This window comes from Penicillium waksmanii (assembly GCF_028829765.1).
Source record: "Penicillium waksmanii strain IBT 27052 chromosome Unknown utg000001l:1.0-4852451.0:1.0-4856178.0, whole genome shotgun sequence".
Classification (NCBI taxonomy): domain Eukaryota; kingdom Fungi; phylum Ascomycota; class Eurotiomycetes; order Eurotiales; family Aspergillaceae; genus Penicillium; species Penicillium waksmanii.
The window spans coordinates 2,342,019-2,367,261 of NW_026643248.1; the positions used below are offsets into that span (position 1 = coordinate 2,342,019).

At 51.2% G+C, this 25,243-nt stretch overlaps 6 protein-coding genes across 6 annotated transcripts; 3 read left to right on the plus strand and 3 right to left on the minus strand.

The window, feature by feature from the left end:
• Positions 1–238: 238 nt before the first annotated feature.
• N7481_000847 (uncharacterized protein) lies at positions 239–724 on the plus strand (the record flags this gene model as incomplete). Its single annotated transcript, XM_057260066.1, has 1 exon — positions 239–724. One exon carries the CDS (start codon positions 239–241, stop codon positions 722–724), a length of 486 nt encoding a protein of 161 aa, XP_057127898.1.
• Positions 725–1,214: 490 nt separating this feature from the next.
• Positions 1,215–2,529, minus strand: N7481_000848 (glycoside hydrolase family 16 protein; the record flags this gene model as incomplete). The annotated part of the gene is made up of 4 exons (XM_057260067.1): positions 1,215–1,565; positions 1,611–2,034; positions 2,098–2,330; positions 2,404–2,529. 4 exons carry the CDS (start codon positions 2,527–2,529, stop codon positions 1,215–1,217), a joined length of 1,134 nt encoding a protein of 377 aa, XP_057127899.1.
• A 2,038-nt stretch (positions 2,530–4,567) lies between these two features.
• On the minus strand, positions 4,568–9,491 carry N7481_000849 (CORVET complex membrane-binding subunit VPS8; the record flags this gene model as incomplete). Its single annotated transcript, XM_057260068.1, has 3 exons — positions 4,568–8,598; positions 8,655–9,093; positions 9,150–9,491. 3 exons carry the CDS (start codon positions 9,489–9,491, stop codon positions 4,568–4,570), a joined length of 4,812 nt encoding a protein of 1,603 aa, XP_057127900.1.
• Positions 9,492–10,726: 1,235 nt separating this feature from the next.
• Positions 10,727–11,774, plus strand: N7481_000850 (uncharacterized protein; the record flags this gene model as incomplete). Its single annotated transcript, XM_057260069.1, has 2 exons — positions 10,727–11,327; positions 11,413–11,774. The coding sequence occupies 2 exons, from the start codon at positions 10,727–10,729 to the stop codon at positions 11,772–11,774; spliced, it is 963 nt and encodes a 320-aa protein (XP_057127901.1).
• Positions 11,775–12,026: 252 nt separating this feature from the next.
• N7481_000851 (DEAD/DEAH box helicase) lies at positions 12,027–15,329 on the minus strand (the record flags this gene model as incomplete). Its single annotated transcript, XM_057260070.1, has 10 exons — positions 12,027–12,058; positions 12,117–12,231; positions 12,288–12,708; positions 12,776–13,222; positions 13,276–13,437; positions 13,490–13,661; positions 13,715–13,851; positions 13,916–14,196; positions 14,250–14,432; positions 14,493–15,329. The coding sequence occupies 10 exons, from the start codon at positions 15,327–15,329 to the stop codon at positions 12,027–12,029; spliced, it is 2,787 nt and encodes a 928-aa protein (XP_057127902.1).
• A 4,119-nt stretch (positions 15,330–19,448) lies between these two features.
• On the plus strand, positions 19,449–24,453 carry N7481_000852 (DNA-binding E3 ubiquitin-protein ligase SNT2; the record flags this gene model as incomplete). Its single annotated transcript, XM_057260071.1, has 4 exons — positions 19,449–19,986; positions 20,118–23,275; positions 23,322–23,964; positions 24,050–24,453. 4 exons carry the CDS (start codon positions 19,449–19,451, stop codon positions 24,451–24,453), a joined length of 4,743 nt encoding a protein of 1,580 aa, XP_057127903.1.
• Between the last annotated feature and the right edge of the window lie 790 nt (positions 24,454–25,243).

Consider the following 25,243-nt stretch of genomic DNA (forward strand, 5'->3'; position numbering starts at 1 on the left):
TTCCCCAACGATAAACCAGAAACCCTTGGAAATCAATGGCCATACTAAAACCGTTAGAAAAACCTCGAAGCGGGTCCATATACTTCGGCCGTTTGGTAAATCCGTTCACCGAGCCCACCAACGATGATCGACATCCATCCACAATTCTACAAATTTATCACAAACAAAATTACTATCAAGTTTTAAACACGCCTCAATGGATATAACAAGAATACAAAATCAACTCAGCCCCACACCAATGAGATTCCCAGACTGCTGCCTCGGCCTATCCAGCACCCTCATCTCAACTCTATCCGGACTCCTCCCCCAAACCCCCAAATTCACACTCTCAATCGGCAGCGGGTCGGGACTACTGGAGTCTCTTCTCACGCATAGCAATGCCAACATCACCGTGCAGGGTGTGGAGGTAAACTCGTCCGTCAACCGGTACATCGCAGAGGAAGATATGCATGTCGTTGGTGGGGGGTGGGGTCTTTGTCCTGACGCCGAACGGGCTGCGGCCTGGATGTTTGTGTATCCGCGAGATCCGAAACTTATCACAAAGTACCTTGATAGTAATCTTGGTCGTGGAAGTGTTGAGATGATTTTGTGGTTGGGGCCGAGGGTCGATTGGGTGGATTATGAAGATCGATTTCGGCAATCTTCGTTTTCGGAAATGACTTTCTTGCCAGAAGACTGTGGATTAACACCATATGAGATTGTTGTTGTTGCTAGAAAGTTATGATGTTTTAGGCGCCGGTGGTTGGGAGAGGTCTTCTTTCGACTTAATTTCTGTTCCATTCTTGGGTTTGGAAGATGGCCTTCGCCTTGTCTATTGTTGAAACTTTATACCAGAGACGCTACTCGGAGTGATTTAATGTATATATGCATTGAGATGCAAATCTCAGTTCAAATGTTTCCAAGGTTATATAAACGAAAGGTTAAGAAGGGGTATTTAAAAAGAATCAGCATCAATCGCCCAATTCATCGTCAAAAATCGTCAAGAAAAAAAAATTGCAGGTCGCCCCATGCCAGTGGAAAACAAGAGACAGACCGCAGATGCAGAACAAGTCAGGTTCTAGCAGAAGAAGAGAAAAATAGTTCAGAAAATGTCCAGCAAACAAAATGAGATCTCGGATCTCGATCAAGAAGTGAAGAAAACAGTCTATGTCCAGCAAGTCCATTGTGATGTCATATCAAAAGCGCTTCGTTATTCCTCCCAAGTAGTGGGGCGCTTACTGACCGTGGCCGTGGCCGTGCTTGTAGCGGTCGCGGCGATGCTTCCTTGTCGGACGGGGCGCGGGACGAACGTCTGACGGGTCGCGTCGGGCATTGGGGTCAGAGATGGGCTCGTTGGCGCCTCGGCGAACGTGGGCAGCTGCGTGGTGGTGAATGTCGCGCTTGGAGGAGCTGCTGCCGTCTTGGTAGACCTTGAGAGAGTTGATGCCCCAGTAGGTCTCGTCGAATGCGGAAGGGTTGTTTTGCACGTAAGATATGCAGCTGTCAGCCTTAGATGCGCAGGTGCCAGAGGACCAAGTATCGCCAGCCCAGTCACCACAGAAGGTAATGTCGAAGACCTGATAGATCTGCATTAACAAAAGGTTATCGTAGATGAGAGGATGAGAACATACAATCTGAAGGTTGTTGAAGTGGGAGTCGATGTCACAGTTGCCAGCGAACTTGGCCGAAGGGGTACCCCAGCCAGATGGGTCAGGGCTACCGCTGGAGATATCGGAGGGAACACTCGACTTAGGGAATATCCAGACACTGATCGCATCGCCGGTCCACTCAGTGGCGTAAACACCGCCGCCTTGGTTGTTGAATCCGTCTCCATAGTCGCTAGTGCTGGAGCTAGTGATGGCACAGCCAGCATTTTCAGACTGCTCGGTGGCCTTGACGTTGCAGTCGCTGGTCTGGACGGAACCACTGAAACCGGAGTTATCGATCGAGCAGCCATCGCTGGTATGCAAAGTCATCTGGTTGACCGACTGGTCATTGACACCCTCGATTATGTCAATCTCGCCGTTACTAGGCCAGTCGGAGCCGAGCATCCAACTTGAAGAACAAAAAGGTTAGTCGATTGACTCGAGGTATTCGTGCTATTGCTCATCGACTTACAAAGCGGGCCAAGTGCCACAAACGCTGCCGGGCATATGGTTCAGATCCAAAATCACCAGACCATGAGAATAGGTGTTGGTGCTTTCCAAACGCACGCTCGATCGGCCAGGGGTGCTGGCGGTGTTGACGGTATCAACACCAACATAAACGGAATTGCCGGACTTGATGAGACCGCCGCTGCTAGCAGTTGATCGGTCGACGTAGCTCACGTAGCCATTAGTTGGGTCCGAGTCCTACAAAAGGGCTCAGTCAGTATATGAATATAAATATCGACCGTATTTAGATCCCAACTACAGCCGCACATACCGTGAAGAAGTTGAATTTGTCAAAGAACGAGTCAGAGGTGCCATAGTCGTCTTTCAATGTATAGGCCGCCGCGCTGAGCTGGGCAAAAAGTCCCAGGCTAGGAACGAGGGTACTGAGGAGTTGCATGGTTCCGGGGTGATGTATGCAAAAGACAAAGAGTCAAGAGAGAATGATAGGACGCAATCTATCAAAGACGCAGTCCAATATTTGTAAATTGTCGAAGACTTGAAACTACCCACAGGGTAATAAAAGGAAGGGTACGGAATATACAGTCCAAAGAGAATGGGAAAGTATAGACCTAAAGAAAGGAATGTAAATCGAAAAAGACGGAACAAAAAACCCCGGAAGAACAAAGGAAGGACTAGACACTGTTAGAAATGAGAGAGGTTGAGGTCTCAAAAGAAAGGTGAGACAAACGGACTTCTTATACAGGGAGGGCTGACAAAATGGCCGAAAGTGAAAGAACCCACCGCGTGGCGGCCCTGGTCAGGGCCCTGACTCTGCACCCACCCGACCCGATCTTGAGACCCCAGTGGGACATGCATGACAGGGCCCATGTGAGAGATGCGAAACGCGGAGCACTCTTCCTACGGCGGCAGGAGGGTTGATCCCTGACCGAACGGCGGGTCTCGAGTCTTTGAAACGCAAGGTCCTAGAGGATGAGACCTTATCCACTTCCAGCCATTGCCCCTCCATACAAGCCAAGAGGTTGACAGCCACCACCTCCATTCCAATGGAACCTTTCAGGAGGTGGAACACGGAACCACACCGTCGATATCTGGGCCGTAAATTGGTCCAGACCGTTGCCGATTATTCGACCGGCTGGGATGGGTTGGAGGGAAGGGGAGCGGATCATCTGCGCGGACTACGCGGACAGCGGTGGTCGACGACGACACATACCGCGTTATGCATCAGATGAGGCGGAAAGCGACAAGCAATTGCTCAAAGAAGAAGGGAGGGGGTGGAGATAGTAGCGCCCTCCCCAAGGTGATAGTATGTATGCATCTCTTTCACAGCGCTAGTGCATCCTATTGGGCGGGGGTGATATGATCTGCCGCCTTCTTTTCCAGCGATAGGGTCCACTTTGGAGGAGTTGGAGGGGGTGGGCATGTGGATTCATCAAGCGCCTTAAGGTTTGCACTTGTTCGGCTGGGTGTTTCGGAACCAAAGGACGATCCCCGCGTCGCGGCTGATGACTCGCCCAGCGCTGCAGGACGGAAAAGAAAGCCCTGCTGCCGAGTCGGCTGCGCGGTGTCACTGGTTGTACTCAGCCGGAGGTGGCAAGGATGATCGACGAATAGGCATACGCCGTCGCGATATCGGGAATAAGCTTTTGATTTTTTTCTTTCATCCTTCCAATCGTCACCGGTACCAAGGGAATGATGACTGACGGTATTTGTTCGGCAGATGGAGAGATCAGAGAGAAGAAATGCATAAAGGAGGCAGATGGAACTGGAAGGTGGAAGTGGAAGGGGGGTTTTCTTTTGAGTGGCGAAGGGAGTATGCAGTCAGGGTACTCTGCAGTATACACTGCTTGCCATAGTGCAGAGAAGTACATCCACGCACTTCCGCGTCAGCCCTGGTCCTCTTAATCCACGGTCGCAATCTCGATCCATCTGAGCACGGCATCTGTACTCTACACGATCCTCGACATACTACGTTAGGACAATGCCACGGAAGATCGCCCTGATATCTTCAATGCGACCCACATGGATTCACAGATGTCACAGATACATCACCTCGGGCTTCATTTACTCTGACAGGGCGTTCCTGGGGAAAGCCAAGCCCTTGTAATATGCAAGCCACTGGAACTATGGAACTACGGAGCATACGGAGTATATACGGAGTATATGGAACTGAAATGTCCGAGTACGAAGTACAGGCCAGCGACATGGATCGCGGAAGCCACGGGTAGATCTAACTCGGAAAGTCTCTAGTATGAACTACCTCACACGGAGCAAATGCCAAATACGCTCAATGATATTGCAGGGGCATTAAAAAAGAAATGAAAAAAGAGACTATATGACAGATCCCGCTCATGCTCTTCAGGGGGGCCATCTGTAAGGTCCTCCAACCAGATCACATAGGATGGAAAAGGTGGACAATCGTGATAAGGGGAGAGGGGGAAAAGCGGGACGTAGAAAGTGTCGCTACCAGTAGAAATCTATTTACAAGCCGGGCAAAATAGCTCAGTGAAAGGCCAGTCGGCATTCTCGCGCTGAAATGCTGCAGGCTGCTCAGTGGGTCGTCCCGGAGTTCGAATTGCGTCTAGAACACACTGCCGATGATAAAGATGACGGCAGGAGAAAACTACCACCGGTTCAAGGGGGATCTTCTCGAGGGGTCCAGACACGCTGCCCCCTGGCCCATCTTCTTCATCGAGAGCATCGTGCTCGTGCTCAGCAGAACTAACTCCCGTGGGTTTGGAGGTCAGCAGATGTGACGGCGGAATTGCACCGACGGCAGCAGCCTTGCCCTTCCCCCTTTCAAGCGCCGGATCGTAACCCTCTTCAAGACGCTTGGCGATGCGACGCTCTCGGTCATCGTTCTGCTTCTTCTCCCATGCGGCCCAGTGCGGGGAGCCAATACTTGGTCCCCAGATTCGTCGGTGGCATACTTCACAGACCTGTCCACGGGGGCGCCAGCCATGCTGCCGCAGTCGACTGACTTCGTCCACATGAACAAAGAGATCGCGATCAAGCATACCGTTGGCAAGGGTCAGAAGTGACCTCTCGTAGGAGTAGGCAGAGAAGACGGAAGCGAGGACGGCCCGCAGCTCAAGTAACGAGGGTGACCAACTGGCAGCCCGGGTCAGGAACGACCGCAGGATACGCAGGAACGACAAGTCGGTGCGTTCACTCATTGATAGCCCGCCACCTTTAACGGTGCTATTCAACAAAGCAGTGAAGACTTGTTGAACCAGGGATCGGAAAGATGTCGTTAATCGCCCAGTCTCGCCACTCAGAAGTTCGCCAGTCTGGGCTTGCGCGGCATTATTAATCTGGTGGCCCCGCATAAGTGCGAAGACACTGCTTGCGGTGCGAACCACGGCCTCGATGAGGTCCAGCCAAAGGCTCTCATCAAATGCCAGAGGCTGTTCAATCGGAGATGTACCACGATGCCCATTCGTATTAGGCCGGGTTTGCTTGGCTGTCTTGGTCTGGCCCTGGCAAAGCCAAGTTCCGACTCCAGAATATTTGTCCAAAGATTCCAAGAGATCGTCAATTGCCTCGGTCGTGCTAGCCGTGTCTGGGGCTTCTCGAACACTTTGAATGATGCCTACCAAGGCTGATTCTAGCGTACCCAAGTGCGCAATAAGACGGTCCAGGGCAGGCCGCACTTGACCTTGTCGCGCAAGCAGAATGACCGCTGCATCAATCGCTCCACTTTCTTCGATAGAGGGAAGCAGCTTCTCTAGATGAATATCGCCAACCCGTAGGCCATCGACAAATTGAGCCACATGAGGTGGATTGAATCTGCAAAGCAGCTGTACATAGCGTTCAATCATCCAATTTTCCACCGAGGGACAGGGCCGACTGTCTCCACTTTGACTCTGAGGTTCCACGAGGACCAGGAGATACTGGTATTGTTTGTAGACATCCTCGTCTAGCACCTGGAGAAACGTTGTGTGGGTTTCAGGTGCTAATTCTTGCATTGTCTGAGCAGCCTGGTTCACATCGATGGCGGCGATTTGCTGGGCATGCTCTTTCACCACATCTACCACATCCCTTCTCTGTTTCTTTCCCAGGCTTGATCCCGAGCGAAGACAGTCATGTAAAGCAGTGAAGATAGATTCCTTGCCATTCGGATCATCCAGATACGTCAGGATCCATTGCGGGTATTGTTTCTCAGAGCGATATGTCGATTTGAGAATTCTGAAAAACTGAGCTTCCTTGAACAAAGGTACCATACTTTGGATATCCGGTGGGTGATAGAAAGACAGCAAGTATTCCACGCTTAGCTCACAATCATCTGCCATGTCTTCTTCCGGATACCGGCATAGCCGGACAAGAACTTGGTGGAGAGTTGTTCCTGAAAGAAGGATATACTGAGGGTATTTGGGGAGATTGCGTGCAACAAACATATCCAGGTAAATGGTTTCAGTAGGTGAAAATGAGGACCCCTCCATCACTTGAAGCAAAATGCTAATCAGATACTGTCGATTTATCGATGCACCTGGGGTTGGACCGTCTTCTGAATCAGGCTCGTTCAGAAAGCTATCCTCAAAGGCCTCGTTCAGCATACTCATGAAGCTAGACGCATCGAATTTGAGAACTGCTCGGAGAGGCGAGAATGAATCGGTGTCGTCGGAAGTCATGCCAGATCCTGGGCCAGACAGATGGCCCGAAAAGAGGTATTGATACAAAGCGAGTTTGGCCCGCGACGCCTCGACCTCGTCTAGACGATCGCCAGTGGGATAAATGCGCCCGGTGAGAACGAACGATAGATAGGGAAATATTTTCATCGCGTTTGTGTGCTTTAACATTTCCGTCGTAAAGTCTCCATTGGCCAAAGGTTCGGTCTGGGTAGGAATAAGTTGTATAAGGTCCTCCAGGGGGCCCACATAGTCCGCTAGGCAGCGGTTCCAAACGTAAACATATGCATCATACAGATTATGTTGCTTACATAGCGTCGTCACTTGATCAATGTCCATGGTTGTAGTATCCAGAAGACAGATGATCTCTTCTAGTCGGCCAGCAGGATGAGTCTGAATAAAATGGTTGATGAGGGCTTTGACTGCCGTAGGAGGAAGCGAGCGAATGGTCCCATTGACGATACGGGGCTCAAGAACGTCCAAGAAAATCCCCGCAGATTCATTTTCTTCATACCAAAGAAACACTTCCTCCCACATGAATTCTTCATTCGCCATGCAAATACAGGCAGCAATCGACACTTCGGCGAGTTCCTCGAGTTGTGGACTCCCAACCCGCCCGTTGTCCGCCTCGGTATTGCGACCGAAAGCGTACTTGAGAGATGCAGAGATCATTTCCAACAGTTTCTCCTGAACAATCGGTTGTCTCAGATTATCCTCTTCGGGAAGACCAACCGTAAGCTTTTCTGCGGTGCCTGTGTAATAAGAAGTCGCCAATCGGATGGCACCGATGAAGTCACCACCCTCCATCAGAGCCAGGAGTCTATCTGCCCAGTTTGATAGATTGCCAACGAGAGCTTCATTGTATCCAAGCAAAAACAAGCGCCCCTTGTAGGCACGGAAGCTCATGTAGAATGCATCAGCCACCACACCGTGCATTGACGTATCTTCTTCATCGAGTTGTTCCACCAGATTATGAAGCTGTGACGAGAAGAGATCCACATGATAAATATGTCGATATGCAAGATCGATAGAATCTGTCACGTGCATTGAATAGTCCTCGAGAATCAGGAGGCGTTGAGTTATTGTAAGAACGGCTAGCACGGAACGGCTCAACCATTGAACAGCGACAATGGCCTCGTCCGCTTTCCACCTACTACGTGCTTGGAAAACCAGGCTAGGCGGCCTGTCTTTGTCAACGGGTTCATCAGACTCTGCTTCTGAGACTTCGAGCACCGTCAAGACATTCGACCAGCAGTAGACCAGTTTGGTATTTGATGTCTGGCTATCTTTCCCTTTCAACCGAATAGCCGGGAACCAAGCCAATGCCCCAGTCATAGCACTGTGAGCCGGGACCTCTTTTGGTCGAGGTGCTTTGTGTTGTGTCTGAGCAACCGGAGTGGTAGAAACGATGACCAGGAGATAAGGCGTCAACATGGCGACGAGTCCTAATGGGTCTGAAGGCTGCTCAACATTGCCGAGGGGAAGGGGAGAGAACGCCAGGACTGAGCTGGGCTTTCGGCGACGCTCTTCCGGTGCCATCTGTGGATACCGACCAAGGATCCTCGTTGATTTCATGGAGCGCCCAACTGCGCCCATGCCTCGCGTTGCCAGATGCGAAAAGGCCATTCCTCTTGTATCGGCTGAGACAATGGCAGTACGCCTAGTGCCAAGGAACCCGATATGAATGACAGACGCGCCCGCAATGTGGCCATCAGAGACCCGGGCTTCTATTTGGCTCGCTGGAATTGGTGGTATATGGAGAAAAGGTTTTGCGGACCGCGATATTTCCCAGGTGAATATATCCCCCGACTCATGACCTCCAGCCACAGTAGAATGATCCGCAGACAATGCCAATGCTGTTATTTGGCCGCATTCCAGAGCTGGTATATGGTTAACAGCCTGAAAGAAGAACGATGAGGGAAAGCGCTCGACAAACCTTTGGTTCCGGTTCCAATGATGTGCTTCAAGCTTTGTTGGTAGTCAAAGACTAGAATAATTCCCTTGGAAGTACCGACCACGATGCTGGTTGAAACCGCCAAACAGGTTGGCCGGCCGAAGTTGCGTTTTCCGATCTCCGAAAAGGCCTGACCGGTGATCTTGCGCAGCTTTGTCCACCGGACCACATCCCAGGGACTCTGAGGTGTGTCATTGTCGGATTCAGGGGTGGGTGAGACCTGGCTAGTGATAGAGGACTGTCTGGAATGGAGGTGTACGAGGAAAGGCGAGCCGGTTCTTGATGCGGCGAGCGGTGATGAGGAGAGACGGGATTGAAAGCGGAGATCGAACGGACGATGCGCTGGACTCGGACTAGGACTCAATCGTGAAGAACCTCTTAGAGCCAGAGCGCTGCTACTTTGAGAGGAGATAATGGAGCCCTGTCGCCAATTAGTAGGCTATTATCATTTACGCATGGGCCAATCGCGGCACTTACATGTAGGGACGGCGAGTCATCCGGAGTAGAGGATGTTCCATCCATGCTTCCTGAAGCCCCCGGAAACTCTGTGTATCGATTGGGTGGGGTTTGTGGAAGCCCAGCATCTCCGGGCTGTGCCGTCCTCTCCGATGCTTGGTCTTGCGCATTGTCTATCGTGTCCAATTCGCCCAGCTCCGCCAATTCCTCCAAGTCGTGCTCGACCGACTCCTGCGGGGAAGGCCCAGGGAGATCGGTAGCGCCATAATCGAGTAGTTGAGAGTCGTCAGCGTCCGGGCCTAGGTCAAGCTCATCCTCATCCTCTCGTACCCAGCCTTCACTGCCCTCAGCCATCGAGCTCATGAAGAAGGTCGTCGAATGATCATTGCTGGCGCCGCGTCAGGGGAAAAGCGTGGACAAGCCAGCGAGGTAATGTGGGATGTGAAATAGCGCGGTCGCAAAGGATAGAATCTGGGGGGGGTTGATCGGAGGTTCCAGTGTGGGATGAGAACGGGGTCGTGCGGCTCGGAGGTGGTAAACATGTGGAGTCGGAGTACTGAGCACCTTCTGCCTGGAATTGGCGGCGCTTGGCGCTGCCCAGGAAGGAGCTCCCCAGTTGGCCTGGAATGGATCGGCCCGAGCTCAGCCACTGTGGCTGTTGGCATATTGATACTCTCTCCTCCCTCCACCTGATTCATTTTTACAATGATAGTGAGTCAACCCCTGCATTTTAACTTACTGACTTATTCTAACTACTTAGAATACTTACATTTCTGACGTGATTCTCTTCAAATTGCCGCTTGCACCACGTCCATATCTCCACTGGCAGTATATAGATCACTTGTTCCATACTCAATTCTCTGAACGCCAGCAACATGGGTTATTTCAAGTTCCACCCCAAAGGCAAAAAAGGCAAGAAAATATACAGTCAAAAAGGGGCAGATCTCTTCTATACTACACCCGCCTGTCGCCAATCACCAATGAATCCTCCTGGATGCCTCCAAACCCTTCCATCATTGGCCGGCTGTCCTGACCCCTATGCGACCACGAAGCCGCCGTCATGCACCTGCATGGCTGGCTCCGATCGGCCTTTGAAATAGGATTTGTGGCGTCTCAAGGCACTCCCCGAAGCAGGACCTATGCCGCTTTCTGCGCGTATTGTTTACCTTTCTTATCCTTGTCCTCTAATGTGCGGGGCTTGCCGTTACATCGAGTCACAAGGGGATGCGGGATGCTGGATCCTATTTGTGCCTTCTAACTCCACCAAGCGATACTCGGCGCTAGATATCACTCTGGCCGGCACGATCATGAGGTCTTGTTCTAAATTAGTTGTCTATTTTCCCTTTGGGCTAGGGATCGCCGGCATGTGGAATGCTGGGGAGCTGGTCACCTCCCAGTTCGCAACCCGTGGTTACTACGCATATGAATCAGTCACAACCCCATTCTGCTGCACCAGGACAGTAGTCACGGCAGAGGAGAAGATCTGGTGATTCGGAATATTTCTTCGAAGCCCAAATATCTACTCCGGTTCCGCTTCGGTTTCCGACCTGGGGCCATCCCTTGTCAACAGCACAAAGCATAGTCAATACCCAGTCAAAATGAGCCCAGCCCCTATGGCGCTGGTCAGAATCTTATTCGGGACTCTTTTACTCGCTCCAACCAGCTGGGGAGCCCCGGAGGTGGGCAACTTACGCGCCAGAGATTCTGCCGACGCAACGGCTTCGACCTGCAACGGCCGCGCAGAGTATTGCGACCGTTCTTACTCAAATGTCACATTCGTGGGCTCGCACGACTCTGCCTTTGTTGGAAAACTTCCCCAGCAGAATCAGAATATCGATGTCAAAGCGCAGCTCGACATGGGTGTGCGGTTCCTGCAGGCACAGACGCACCATTCCATCCTGGATGACAAAGTCCTAGAGTTATGCCATACTTCGTGTTTCCTCGAAGATGCAGGAACACTAGAGTCATTTCTGGGTACTGTCAAGGACTGGCTCGATTCAAACGCAAACGAAGTCGTCACCCTCCTCCTCACGAACGGGGACTCGGTAGATATCTCCGAGTTTGGAGATACGTTTTCCAGCAGTGGAATTACCGACTACGCATTTGTTCCGTCTTCAAATCCAGATACATTGGGTATTGATAAATGGCCTACAATTGGAGAGCTGATATCAAGTGGAAAGAGATTAGTTGTTTTTCTAGGTAAGCCCCCGAATAAAACCACCAAGCAGCCAAGCAATGTCTTCACTCACCTACTTGAATGTATTCTGATGACACAATCCCATAGATTACGGTGCCGATGTGAAGAAGGTGGATTACATCCTTGACGAGTTCGCCTATTACTTCGAAACAGCCTACGACGTTACCGACTCGTCCTTCTCAAGCTGTGCCATCGACCGACCCTCCGGTGCCTCTGCATCAGGCCGCATGTATATCGTGAATCACTTTTTAGACGTGGACATCTTCGGCGTGAAGATTCCGGATCGCCAGCATGCGGGAGAAACCAACGCGGCCACGGGCGATGGTAGTATCGGAGCGCAGGCTAGTTTATGCGAAGGGCTGTATGATCGCGCGCCAAACGCAATCTTACTAGACTTTGTGGATAAGGGGGATGCGATCAATGCGCAGAATGATTTAAACGGCTTTTGAGTATACAGTGATTGGCTTGTCATTGCTATGTGTTATTGCAAATATTATACTAGTATCATTGTTTATCAACTTCCACAGTTGATTAACTCGAATTCAATCATTTATACCTAGGTATCCATGGATGTAATGACATTTCTGAGGACAATGGAGTGATATCCATGAGAGTATCAAAAACGCCTTATGCATATGCAAACTTTGAATGAAATCCTATCATGCACCCAACCAAATACCAAGTTCTCCTTAGTCCATAGCTCATTCCTCTAATTCAACTTGCATTTCCCGATCTAGAGAGAGAGAGGAAGATTAGCAAGCCATTATCTTCACGACGATGATTTGAAATACCCCATAATTTATTCGCAGAAGCAACAATAGTCTCTGCCTTGGTCAGCAATTTCGCAGCATACCGCTCTGCTTCAGTTGGATAGAGCTGGTTTTTCTGCGTCTTCCGGGGATTGACCTAATCGCATAAGGATTAACATCTCCCTTCACTGATCGCTAGGAGGGGCAACATGCCATCATGAGGATTGGGACGAGATCTTTAGCATTCGCCTCGGCCAAAGACCGCAGGCCTTTGAACCCATTCTCCCGAAGCAGTCTCGCAGTCCAACTCTTGACGAATGTGACCTGCGCCATCTCGAGTAGATCGGCACGTGCGCCAGCTTCGAGGCGATCGCGCATGTGGTCCAATACAGCAGCCAACATGCCCCAATTCATGCGCTGGCAGAATTTGACAATCCCGGCGGCAAATCCGTGACATTGTTGTGCGAGAGTTTGAATAGATCCACGGGGAGTTTTGTATCGTTGAGCAATGGTTGCTAGAGGGACTTCGTTGCTCAGATCGCGAAGTTGGAATGCAGTATAAGCGCGACGGTATACACGGGCTTGTTTGAGCTGGTCTGGGATTGCTTCCTTCAATGATGCCCCAGATTGCACCCTGCCGAATACAAGAGCCATGTGAGCCGAGGGAAATATTTGTGCGACTGGGAGGTGTGGCCACTCACATTGTGTTTACAAAGCCCGGTTGGACGCCAACATATTGAAGGGCACGGAGGCCACTCTCATCCAAACGATCCAGCTGGTCTCGAAAAATCTGCCAGTCGATTGGATTGTTCATAGCCACTTGAAGAGGAGTGAATATGTAGAATACATGCATATCACCATCCATAACAAATGCCTCGAGTGCCCGCTTAAGTTCCTCGTGCACGTAAAGTCCATCCTCAGGAGAAAAGGCCGAGGCCACAACTGCCTGGCCTAACAGGGTCGCACCATATGACTCGTCGTCTTTCAAAAGTAAAAGGCCTTCATTAATGAGTTCTTGCAGGGCGGAATCCATGATACTATACACTAACTTCTTGTCGAGTGAGAGGTAGAGCAGAGTACAGCGCACGTACTCTTTGATTGCTTCGAATCCCGAGACCAATCCTGTTGCTACAGCCTCCAGGAGCGCCCTACAAATGTCAGCCTTCCGGATCCAAAGATATCACAAATAAAAGGAGTGTACCTTTTCAGGCCTCTTTTTTCAGGGACCAAGCAACTTGCGATGGCTGGCATATCAGCATCCAATAGATCGCATACCGCCTCAAGGTCGGCCTTGACACAGATCAAATATGTTTCACCAGAGCTGTCCTTGCCTTTGCGCCCAGCTCGTCCACACATTTGACGTCTGCCATCGTCAGCTTAAATTTATCGCGAATATAACATAGAGATGGTCGCACAGCATTGCGGGACCCACCAGGTCACGCCCCATTCGAGCGCCGTTGATGATGACTCTTCGCGCAGGAAGATTCACGCCAGCGGCAAGACTGCAAGTCGCCACAAGCACTCTTAGTACGCCTTGGTCGTAAGCCTGGGCAATCAACTCCCGTTCCTCCGTTGTCATGCCGGCATCTTTACAGGTGTCAGTCTTGCAAGATCACGAAATTTATCGGGCATTTACTGACGATGGAATCCAGCTCCTTTGATGATTGTTTTTTGGAGAATCGGGTCCAAGCCACAGGAGAGACTTCTTAACTCAGCCAAGAGGTCTAGTCGCTTGTTCATTTCATCATTACCCTCAGCCAGTGCAGGCATCGCCTCACTTATGGTGGCAGAGTGGACTTGACATGCCCCCCCGACTACTACAGAAGACTAATGCTCCAAACCCTGCAATAGCGGTCTCAACTGCCAATGCCACCATAGAATTTGTTGCAGAATTGGAGAGCTCCTTGTAAGCAGACGCTTCAATGGTCCGATGCGGTGGAATCGAGTCTTGCAATGTGTTCGATGCTGCTGCTGTCAACTTGGAAGCTGTTTGGAAAAGCTGCCTTGATGTCGCGGCCGGGTAAATGACATTCTCGTAAACCAGGTACTCATCAATAGGAACCGGTTTATAGGTGGAAATGTAGAACTTGGCATTCATCCACTGCGCCAACATCTCGGTATTCTGTTCCTGTATTAGAAATCTCCAATGCGAAGAGAAAAGGCTCGCCAACGTACCGAAAGAGTAGCACTCATGCCCACAATTTGAATATCCTGCTGGAGCAACAGCAACTTTGTTACCATCAGCTCTAACAAATATCCACGATGTTCATCGTCAAGCATGTGCAGCTCATCGAGCACCACAACACCCAAGTCACCAATGCTACAGTCTTCAATTGCTGAGTTTATCAACGAATTTGCCTAGAAGTCTCATGTCAATAAAGGGAAATGGTGTACAATGACCCTCTTGAGGCAACGCACCTTCTCTATGGTACAAACAGCGATGTCGGTATCCGCCCATGTTGTAGTTGTCCGGTTTCCGCCGAAGAACCCAGTCACTCGTATGGACTTTTGTAATCGCTTCCATCGTTTGCGGGCAAAATGCAATTTGTCACCATCGTCCTCATCCTCATCCTCTGGGATGATTTTCTCCACGCCCTGAACAATCTGACGCAGCCATTTAAGCTTTTCTTGAACCAATGCCACGTAGGGCAAAACCAAGATGGCCTTCCGGGTGGGATTCTCGATGATCCGTTTCAGCAGCAACACATCCGCCACTAGGGACTTGCCTCCACCAGTGGGGGCTGTGTAGACCAAATGTCGCTCGCCAGATAATAAACCCCGCGCCAAGAGACAGGACGCTTGCCAAGCGTAAATAGAGGTGACCCCCAATGCAGCGAAGTTGGCCTTGAGAGCCGAAGGAAGTCCGTATTTGGGATGCGAAAGAGACAATAAGGGATTCTGACTGGATCCCGGTGCGGGTTCTCCGAGCTTATGCTCCTCATCCAAGCCGCTGGCGCCCGGGCCCAGATGGATAGCGCTGGCGGTAAATCGGTTCACAGGAGGGGCCAACGAGGCTCGAGCAAAGTCCAATGGGGCCGACTCGAGAATCGGCGGGTTGGATATTTCACTTGGACCCCGCAGGGCGATGCGATGTACGCCTGCATCCGGCTTGGGGGCCTCCTGGGGCGATGGATCTGTCAAAGGCCTCTTATTTCCAGCCACCGGGGCTACATGATAGCTATTTGACGCCTGATGACGGGCGATATCCATCGAGGTGGTAACCCCACGGGATTGGACCGATTGTCCCGTCGACATGGTTGGAACACCATTCATTGATGCATGGGAAGAGATGGAGAAAGCTTCTCAGTAGGTGGCATATGATAAAAGATTCATTGGGACCTCTTTTTTCCCTCACCTCTCCAATGTTATTCTTCTTGTTCTTAATCTCGACGCGCCGGGTATGACCGTTGAGGCCTCAGGCACTATTTATGTCATAGTCATTAGTAATCGAATCGGTTCCTGGTCGCGCCTTCCCTTTCAGTACGGCGTTGGAGCCGCAGAGGAAGAAGGCAACGAATTGGGTTCTAACATGAATATCACTCATCACTGTAGTCGCACGCCTACACACCATGGCCCCCTTGCGCAAGACCGGCATTGGTTCTACGCCCTCATGCATCTTGCGCATGCGGATTGAGAGATTTCAAACGATCTGGGGTCGGCTGACGAATACCTACTCTCCCAGTGGTAGTTTAGTTCTACTTGTGAAATCAACCGAAAATACTGAAATAGAGCCCCTCTTCTGTCCCATTTTGTTTTCAATAATAGCCCTCGTCATCATGATGATTGGCATGAATTGCTGCCTACGAGTACGGTGTACATACAACTTGAATTCCCCTAGAACTCCTTTTCCCAAGGCTTACTCGACACTACCCAAATTTAGAGCTGGCGCATCCCACTGCCCTCTCCGGTCGCGTTGGTGGATCGTAGGCGACCAGCCGACCCAATGGAGTTGTAGCAAGTCACCCGCTAAGGTCACGATTGTAACGGATTTTTCGACAGTTGAAACCGACTATCGCCCCGGTGTCGAAATTCAAGACAAATTATAATGATCGACGGGGAAGAATTCGATTAAAACCGCCATGCATCGGAGGAATGTGATGCACCTCTGCAGCTCCATGGTTTATCTGGGGCGATCGGCTTGCATACTACTACCTATTGGTAGTTAGTACACCTGAGTACCTACTATATCACAGGTATATATTTCCAGGGTTGCTGCCAGTACTACTAGTACCCAGGTGGCGGCAGTGGACTGGCACTGCCATCATCCATAATACTAGTAGCCTGAGGTCTCCCTTGTTCACTTTGCCTCCCTATATGTCATACAGTAGTAGTACTACTACTATAGTGTATAAATGTACCGATCTGGTGCTTATGTAGGTATTTCTCAGCAAAACGTGGGCCAACCGGATGATACCCGCGTGTGTGCGCAGTCTGAAAGGAGAAGCGAGATGCCCGGGAAGTGGTGAATGCAAAGAGTCCCTGAGGGGCCCGATCGCACCATCACAGGATGGCTCGATCGTAACGGGATACTCCATATATGCTGGATAGGGGCCCATCTTCCTCCGTCCCTTTCCCTCTCTACGAGTACCTCCAGGGCTGACTCGACCACAAGGCAACCTACAGAGGTAGTGTACAAAGAATACAAGACCTCCCATGGAGCATATTGCCCAGTCCGGTAACCCCATTGACCGGCACGTTTGAATGCAAGGTGGCGACACGCAACAGCCGCCGGGAGCAAATCATCCTCGGCCAACAGCGGATTCTTCTCGGCAGCTTGGATCGTCATTGGACCGAATGGGCGGTAGAAGTTTAAATTACCCAGGAGATGCCCCCGCCGTATAGACTGTACCGTGTGTACGGAGCACATGAGTCCAATTTTCCGAGTCGATGATACTCACCATCGTATGTACATGGCAAGTATCGGATCGAACCATCTGCTTTGCTGGCCGCCTTTGTGTTTCCTGTTGCCTCTGGTGGTTCAGGCGCATGGTTTCGATGGTGACCGGCACGGTCCATGCCCTTGCTTCGCCTTGTCTTTTCTTTTTCCCTTTTAATTTTCCCTTTTCTTGTTTCGGGTTCGTCCTGTTTCGATGGCCGTTCACTAGTCTTCTGTGCCTGCGATCGGGCAATAGCATCGACTAGTGTCCACACTTTAAGAGTCTTGACCTCCAAATTGGACTCCCACCTACCAACCACCCCTGGAGGATAAGGTGGCCACTTTGATCTGTGTAATACATAGATATTGATCCGACTAGGATCGACATTAGATGAAGAGCCACTTCACCCTTGTACCTAAAGGTAGAGCCAGATGATACTTGGTCGTCATCACATGGGCAAATTCATTTACATTGGATGTCAAGCTCGCTTGTAGTGAAGTGGTACAGGGCCCAGATCAAGAGGTAATGTATATACATACATGGATACACACCCAAGGTACCGGACCGTACGTATTTTTTTTACCCAAGCAGGGATCGTGTGGATGGAGGGTGTGGGGTCTCTCAGTGCTAGTGCCCTTGCCATACCTTTACCACAACCTGCGATATCAGTCGTCATGAACGGTTCTCGGGTGTGAGGGAAAATACTAGCAGCCACTGGAAGGCCCCATTCCTGCGGCTGGGCCGTTCTCGGATTACCTTTCTCTTTGTGGTCTCGCGAACAGAGGCTTGATTCTATATCAATATTTCCTGTCCCCTTCATCATGAAGGAGGGAGGTCAAACCAAACCTCACACACAGCCAAACTTTAGCCAGATCGGAGGGGAGTGAAGAACCGCGCATCATTTGGACCGAGTTCCTCGTCTCTTTTCCGGGGCCAACGCGTATCTCTCCTAGTGGCTCTTACGTGACAACATTCTTCATCGTCATTATTCATTACGGAGGAAGCCATTGCTTGGCGAGAGAACCGTTCAAATTAATTATGCTATGGATGCACTGCACTCTCTCAGCCCATATTTTTGAAACTCTTTTTTTATTTTTATTTTCGTAAAGCAGCCCGTAGTGCTCTATTCCGTAAACTGTTTCCTACTCCCATCGAGCACTCTCGTACTAGGCTCCCCGCGTTGACTCGTGCGATCAGAGAATCCCACGTAGATCGAGCAAGGGGAGGAAGTTTGAGAGTGGTCAGTTGTCAGTGGTCACGGCCCAATACTTGGGGCAATCCGATCCAGACGAGTTTTCTGCTTTTTCCCTTGGTTCGACAACGAGGATCCGTCATATTAACATATCGGGACTAGGGGCAGGCTCGGGATCCTCGACGCTTTTTTCCTTTCCTTGTCTTCTTCCTCTCCATCTTCCCGGGGTATTCTTTTATACCTGTGTTCAAGAAGAGAAAAAAAGAGAGCGGGAAAGCTAGAGAGAGCACCCCCCAAAAAGAGGTCTTGTCATCGGCATCCCCCCCTCTAATCCTAAACTATCATCATTTTCATTTTCGGGTGGCTGCGCGCCTGTTGTTGTTCCGCACTCTTCTGTCCTCATCTGCGCGTCTCTTCTCTTCTTGAACTCTCTTCCTTTCATCTACTCTACCCTCCACTCTATTCCATTCCAATCCACTTCCTCTTTTCTTCTTTCCTGTCGCATTCCCCACGAATATCTATCAACCACCGGTTAGTTCACCTCCCCCCTCCTTTATGTGCATCCATCTCCACCATCTCCGTATCCCCATGTTCCCATGTTCCCATGTTCCCATTGCCATGTTCTTATGTTCCTATATCCATGTCCCTGTCCATGCATGCCCATTCCACTTCCATTCCCCGATCTGGAGATTTCCATGTTTGCCTATCGGTACCATTGATGATCTTCATCATCTCCCTCTCTCCCTTTCTTTCACACCCATCCAAACCCGTTGGAACACTCTGGACCACACCTTGATATCGGCCCCGTCCTGCGGCGCCCTTCACCCCTGCAGTCAATAAGATCTGACACGGGAATCTGGTCCACTCTTTTCCTTCTTCCTAATTTTCCTGAAATTCCCACTTTCCACGATTGTCGTGTTTCTTGTTCTCCCACACTTTTTCCCCTGGGGAGATCCCTTCTTCGCTTTCCCCCCCTCCCCATCCCATCATCTTCCCCCCGTCCCCGTCATTTTCTACCTTTTCCATCTACCCGCTTTTTTCAGATTTTCGCCCCCCCTCGGGCCCTTTTTAGTGTTCCCACATACCCGCATCCACACATGCATCGCGCCACGTCCAGGCGTGTTTGTTCTTGACTTCGTGACTGACATCCACCAGCTCTTTTGTTCTTTCTTTCTATCCACTCCCAAGGGGTTCTCGCGGGGCTTCATCCCCACATCTGTTCAACCACTCTCCTACTTATCTACTTCTTCCCTTTCTCTGTCCCCTACTATATGACCTACCGTGGATGAAGATCAGTTGCTCTCAATGACCACCATCAGCTCCCCGGAGGCTGTGGCCGATCCGGCCGGCTCGTCCGCCGCGGCCCCTTATGGCACGCGATCTAGAGGTCGCAACGCTCCTCGGCCCAATTATGCTGAGGACCGTGATATGGACGCGGAATTTGATGCTGCTCCCGCAAAGGGTGCCAAGCGGAATAGCGGCGTGGCCCTCACCAACATCGTTAACGGCTCTAAGTCTGACAGCGAGAAGTCTTCACCCACGCTACCACGAAAGAGTCTGACCAATGGCACCGCGTCCAATGTACTGCCGAAGGAATCCATTCCTGGCACCTCATCATTTTCGGCTCGCCCAGACGATGCCAATGGGGCGGGCTCCCTCCGGAAACGCAAGGCTACCGTCAGCACCCCAGCCAGCACCAACGCTGCAAAGAAGATCTTCACTGCCGCACCGGGAGATTCCGACGGCGGCTATTTTTCCAACATGCTTAGCTTCGAGGCCTCAGAACCAATCCTCAAGGATGGCCATATCACTGCTGATGATGGCACCACTTTGGGAATAAATGGTATGTTTCACTTTTTGATGTTCCATTCCTCCCCATTTCTCCGCCCATTCCAAATGGGACGTTTCTCCATCCAAGGCTGAAGCAGGACTAACAAAATGTAGATCATGTCTATCTAATTTGTGAACCTCCAGGCGAGCCATATTACCTGGCCCGAATTATGGAATTTCTGCCGTCAAAAACCAAAGATTCCGGAGTGATTGAGTCATTACGAGTTAATTGGTATTATCGTCCTCGCGATATCCAGCGCCATAGTACCGACTCCCGACTTGTTTTTGCATCTATGCACTCGGATACGTGTCCGCTCTCTTCACTACGGGGGAAATGTTCTATTCGCCATGTTTCGGAAATTCAGAATATCAACGACTACAAGAAGGATCGGAATAATTTCTGGTACGATAAAATGTTCGATCGATACATCCATCGTCTGTATGATGTCATTCCAACCAAAGATGTGATTAATGTTCCTGGAAATGTGAAAAGAGTCCTCCACGATCGTTGGAGGTTTATCCTGGTCGAAGTGGGCAAAGGCAAAGAATTGACTGGTGCTGTAAAGACCTGCAAGCGATGTCATCTATTCGCCTCCGGCTCTGAATCTGTTGATTGTGCCGTTTGCCGTTCAACCTATCACATGTCTTGCGTTCGCCCGGCTCTGACAAAGAAACCAGCTCGAGGATTTGCTTGGGCTTGTGCCCCCTGCAGTCGGGCTCAGGAGCGCAAGCTGGAAGCGCGCAACACTCCTCACGTGAGCGAGAACCGCGGCGATGGCGAAGATGAAGTCATGGAAGAGGAAGAGGAAGAGCGTCACACGAATGGAGCTGTCAACGGAACCTCTGTCAGTACGCCCGCTGCAGCCGAGGAGGAACCGCAGCCTGAAACAGCGGAACAAATGGCCCAGGCGAGGATGTGGCCTTATCGCTACCTGGGTATGCATTGTCGCGTAGAGGACGCCCTCGACTACGATGATCGAATCTACCCACGTGCAAGCTCTCGACTCGGACCCAAGCACCAGGCTATCGTCAATGCATGGCCCGGTCGCCCGGTGGAATATGTGAAACCATTTGAGCCGAGAAGGAAAACGAAAGCTACAGGTGTAAAGGCCGCGGGCCCTCTTTCCAAGGATGCCAAGGCTGCGCTGGAAGCTGCCAAGCAGGAAAAGGCGAATCGACCGAAATGGATCCAGGATGAGCCAACGGGCTACATTGCGCGCGGAATGGACGAGCCAGTCACAATCAACAATGGAAAGCAAGCCCGCACAGCCGAACCCATGTTCAAGATGCCAACTTCAGACCAGATCCCGGCTCGCGGCGAGGAGGATGCGCCAGGATCGCATCTGAGTGATGCCGACCGGGAAGCATTCATCGACGACTATATGCGCCAAGCGAAGGAATTGGCACCACACATCAAGGTTGAAAAGTACAGCACAAACTTTCTGGACAAGGCCCTGCAAATACTATACTCCGAAAGCTTTAATGTGCAAGCAGCCCTGACCAAGCTAAAGAAGGTCAACCAGTACAAGGATCTCAAAGAACCACATTTCCGCCCGGAGGAACTGAAGCTCTTCGAGCAGGGAGTCGCGAAGTACGGTTCAGAATGGCTTAGCATCTATCGTCATGTAAAAACAGTTCCCCACTGGGCCATTGTGCGGTTCTATTACATGTGGAAAAAGACACCCCGTGGAAAGCAAATATGGGGCAGCTACGAAGGCAGGCGCGGAAAGAAGGAGGTTCGGCGTCAGAGCGTCGCGGCGTCTAAATTGCTCGACGATGTGGCCGACGATCATGACGATTCTGCCTTCGATAGCGGAAAAGCAAACGTGCTGAAGCGTGGGTTCCAATGCAAGTTCTGTTCAACAAATAATTCCCGGCAATGGCGGCGGGCCCCTCTTGTCCCGCCCGGAACTGTCGTCCCTGCCGATCCTTCAGCAAAGAAGGACAAAGGCGCAATGCTTACTGTCGCTTTGTGTATTCGCTGTGCTTTGCTATGGCGCAAATATGCTCTGCACTACGAAGATGTGGATGAACTTGGCAAACGAATTGCAGCCAGTGGCAACAAATCCTGGCGCCGCCGTATCGACGAGGAACTGTTTGCGCAATTGCTCATGGGCGCCGAGACCCCAATGGTCGTCAACAGCACTACAGCGACCACTGCCGCCTCTATGGGAATATCACTGGAAAGCAATCCTCAACTACAGCTTGAGAGCAAGATAGACGCATCGAAGAAGAAAGCACGTACCGATAACCCGAGTACTGCAACCTCGACCTCGACGTCTGTCGAGCCAATGCCAAAAAAGAAGATGGGACCTGAGAAGGGCGTTGATACACCTCCTCTCGTCCCAGACCCACCCAAAGCAAAGACCCTTTCATGTGCCGTTTGCAATTCAGTTGAACCAACCGGTGATGACCATATCTCTTGTCGGGATTGTCGCTTGACAGTCCACCGCAATTGCTATGGAGTACAGAACTCCCGGCCTGGTAACAAATGGCTCTGCGATATGTGCTCGAACGACCGCAGCCCTTCCATTTCTACGACCTATGAATGTGTTCTCTGCCCTGTGACTTACACCGAGCATGATTTGATGGAGACTACAAAGAATAACAGCCGAAAGAAGTCGGATCGAGACAAGGAGAAGGAGCGCCTTGAGAAGGAAATGGTTAGTGAGGCGATCAAGCTCTACCGCCAGCGACAAGAGGCCGTCGGCAAGCCTGTTGGTCCTCGAGAACCATTGAAGCGTACCGCAGGCAACAATTGGGCTCATGTCATGTGCTCCCTATGGACCCCCGAGATTAAATTCGGCGATGCCAAGGAACTTGAGCCAGCGGAAGGGTTTGGGTCAATTCCCAAGGACCGTTGGCGAGAGGTTTGCAAGATTTGCAAGAAATCAAAGGGTGCCTGTGTTCCTTGCAACTCCACGGGATGCAACGCGCACTTCCACATCGGTTGTGCTTTCCAGGCACAATACCGTTTTGGTCTTGATGTTACGCCCGTGAAAAACTCGCGACGCGACAGCGTGCAAACCATACGTCTGGGCGACGAAGTCGGAGCAGCTACACCCGTAATCTACTGCCCTAACCATGGTGTTCCCTCAGTTGTTCACGACATTGGCGAGCTGACTGGCCAGGATGGATTGAATGCTCTGCAACTCTTTGCCCAAACATATAAGCAAGCCGATCTCACCTTGACCGGCACTTCTCGAAAGGCAGCCTATGTGCAGCAATCAGTCATTGCACCACCACACCATGCTGCCGGCATAGGAAATCGTCGTGTCTCAACAACAACAAGCAGTGGCTTGGTAGCTCCCAAAGAGCCCCCCCAAACCTCAACCAACCCCGAGCGAGGACGCAACAGACGAGATGGACATTGACACGGAGGAGCATCCCGCGCCTCGTCCAATTCCTTTCCATACGACAACGCTGAATCAAAAGTGTGTTCGATGCTCTGCCGATTTCAGCCCCCGATGGTGGCCTTGCGGGCGACGCAACGATTCTCGGGCACCTTTGGCGAATGGAGTCGGTCGAGGCTCCCTGCACCTATCACAGAGTCCGTTTGCGCAACCCAATGGTGATGCGGGAGAGCAGCTCTACGAATGCCACAAATGCCACCTGAAGAACCCCCATCCCATCGAGGCGCCAGCTCCAGTTGTAGCTCCAGCTCCAGCTCCAGCTCCAGCCCCCGTTCCAGCTCCGAATGTGCCTTCCGTCCCAGTGCCCGCGTCGGCGCCCTCATCGGCGCCCGATCCAAGGCCATCACCCTATGCAGGCCAACGCCCGATGCTACCAACCATGCGTGGCCCTACGTTCGTCCCGCATACTCATCCTGCTCCTGCTCCTGGCCCCCCTCCGGGCGCCAGTTTCCTTGGACGCCCCATTCCTCCTCCCCATTCGCATAGCTCACCAATGCCATTTGCTGGTAGCTTCGAACAGCGACCCGCGGGCGAAGGTGCTCTGCGTAACGGCATGTCGCCACCTACCTATCATGCAGGTCCTCCGCCACCTCCCCGCCATTTGGGGGCTTATCAACCAGGTCATCCTCCTGTCCCTCCCCCCTGCACACTATGGCAACACAGGGCCACCTCCGCCACCGCCTTCCCAGTCGTATGGGTCGCATACTAGTCCGTATGGTCACATGTCCGCCCGATCCCCGCATCTTTCGCAGCCTCCTCGCCCCTACACCTCTGCGTCTCCTCCCATTCACTCGGTGACAGTGAACCGGTCACCCCAGACCTCTCTGAGCGCATTGAATGGTGGACCACCGCCGCGCATGTACTCGGTCGATCGAATGGGCGCATCCTCTCACTCCCCGCCCGTTGTCCCAGCTCATATCAATCATCGTGGGCCTACCCCGCCCACTCGTCCAGAGGACACACCACCTTCTGTCATGGCGAGTGTGAACCGCCCCTCGGGTGTGAATGGCACAAGCGCTGGATCTGGAGCAAGTGCGAGCCCGTCGTTGAAAAACCTTATATCCTAATCTTCCGTCCCATTTCTAAGCAGTCCTCGAATTGAGGGTGCTCTTCACACACTGTATGATAACCATGTCTTTATTTCTTCCGTTTGTTCGCATTTTTTTTTCGTTCTTTCTCTTTTCTTTATTTCCTTTTTTGCATATGCGCGGTGTCTTGACAAAAGCGTCAGTGAAGAAAGGAGATATTTGATCCGAGGTGATCCCATATCTTTCCGGATGTGCGTTTATCTATCTTCCTCTTCACTTGATTATCTCCTTTGTCCACATCTGTTCGGCGTCTCAATTATGGCTGGAAAAGCAACGGGGTATCTGATTATCTGATCTGGGTAGTGAGAAAAACCTATGGGATTGAACTGCATGGAGTAGGGTCGGCGAATTTTGATGATTACCATATCCCCCGGTTAGAAGAATTGATTTTGATTTGCATTTGCTACTAGTAGTACATATGAATATGCCCAGGCGTACTAAGCTCCTTCCATTCCATTCCCCCCCCCCCCACTTAAATCCGTAATTCAGAACCCAATTCAAGCATTTGGATTCCATCTAGTTTTCGGTCCGAAGGCCAGGACACACTACCTCTGTTTCTCTCTCATACTATTCTGTGCCGATTATCCGAGACCTTGTGTGAGCAGGAAATTTGGATAACCCACACTCACACCCACTGGAGACTGCAGCGTTGGTGGGATGGGAAGTGCTGACAAATTCCGGTCAGCTACGATAGGTATCCACCGTGACTTCTGCATTTCTGCACGATTCCCCAAGAATCGCCCACGAATGCAAGGTATAAAAGAACTTG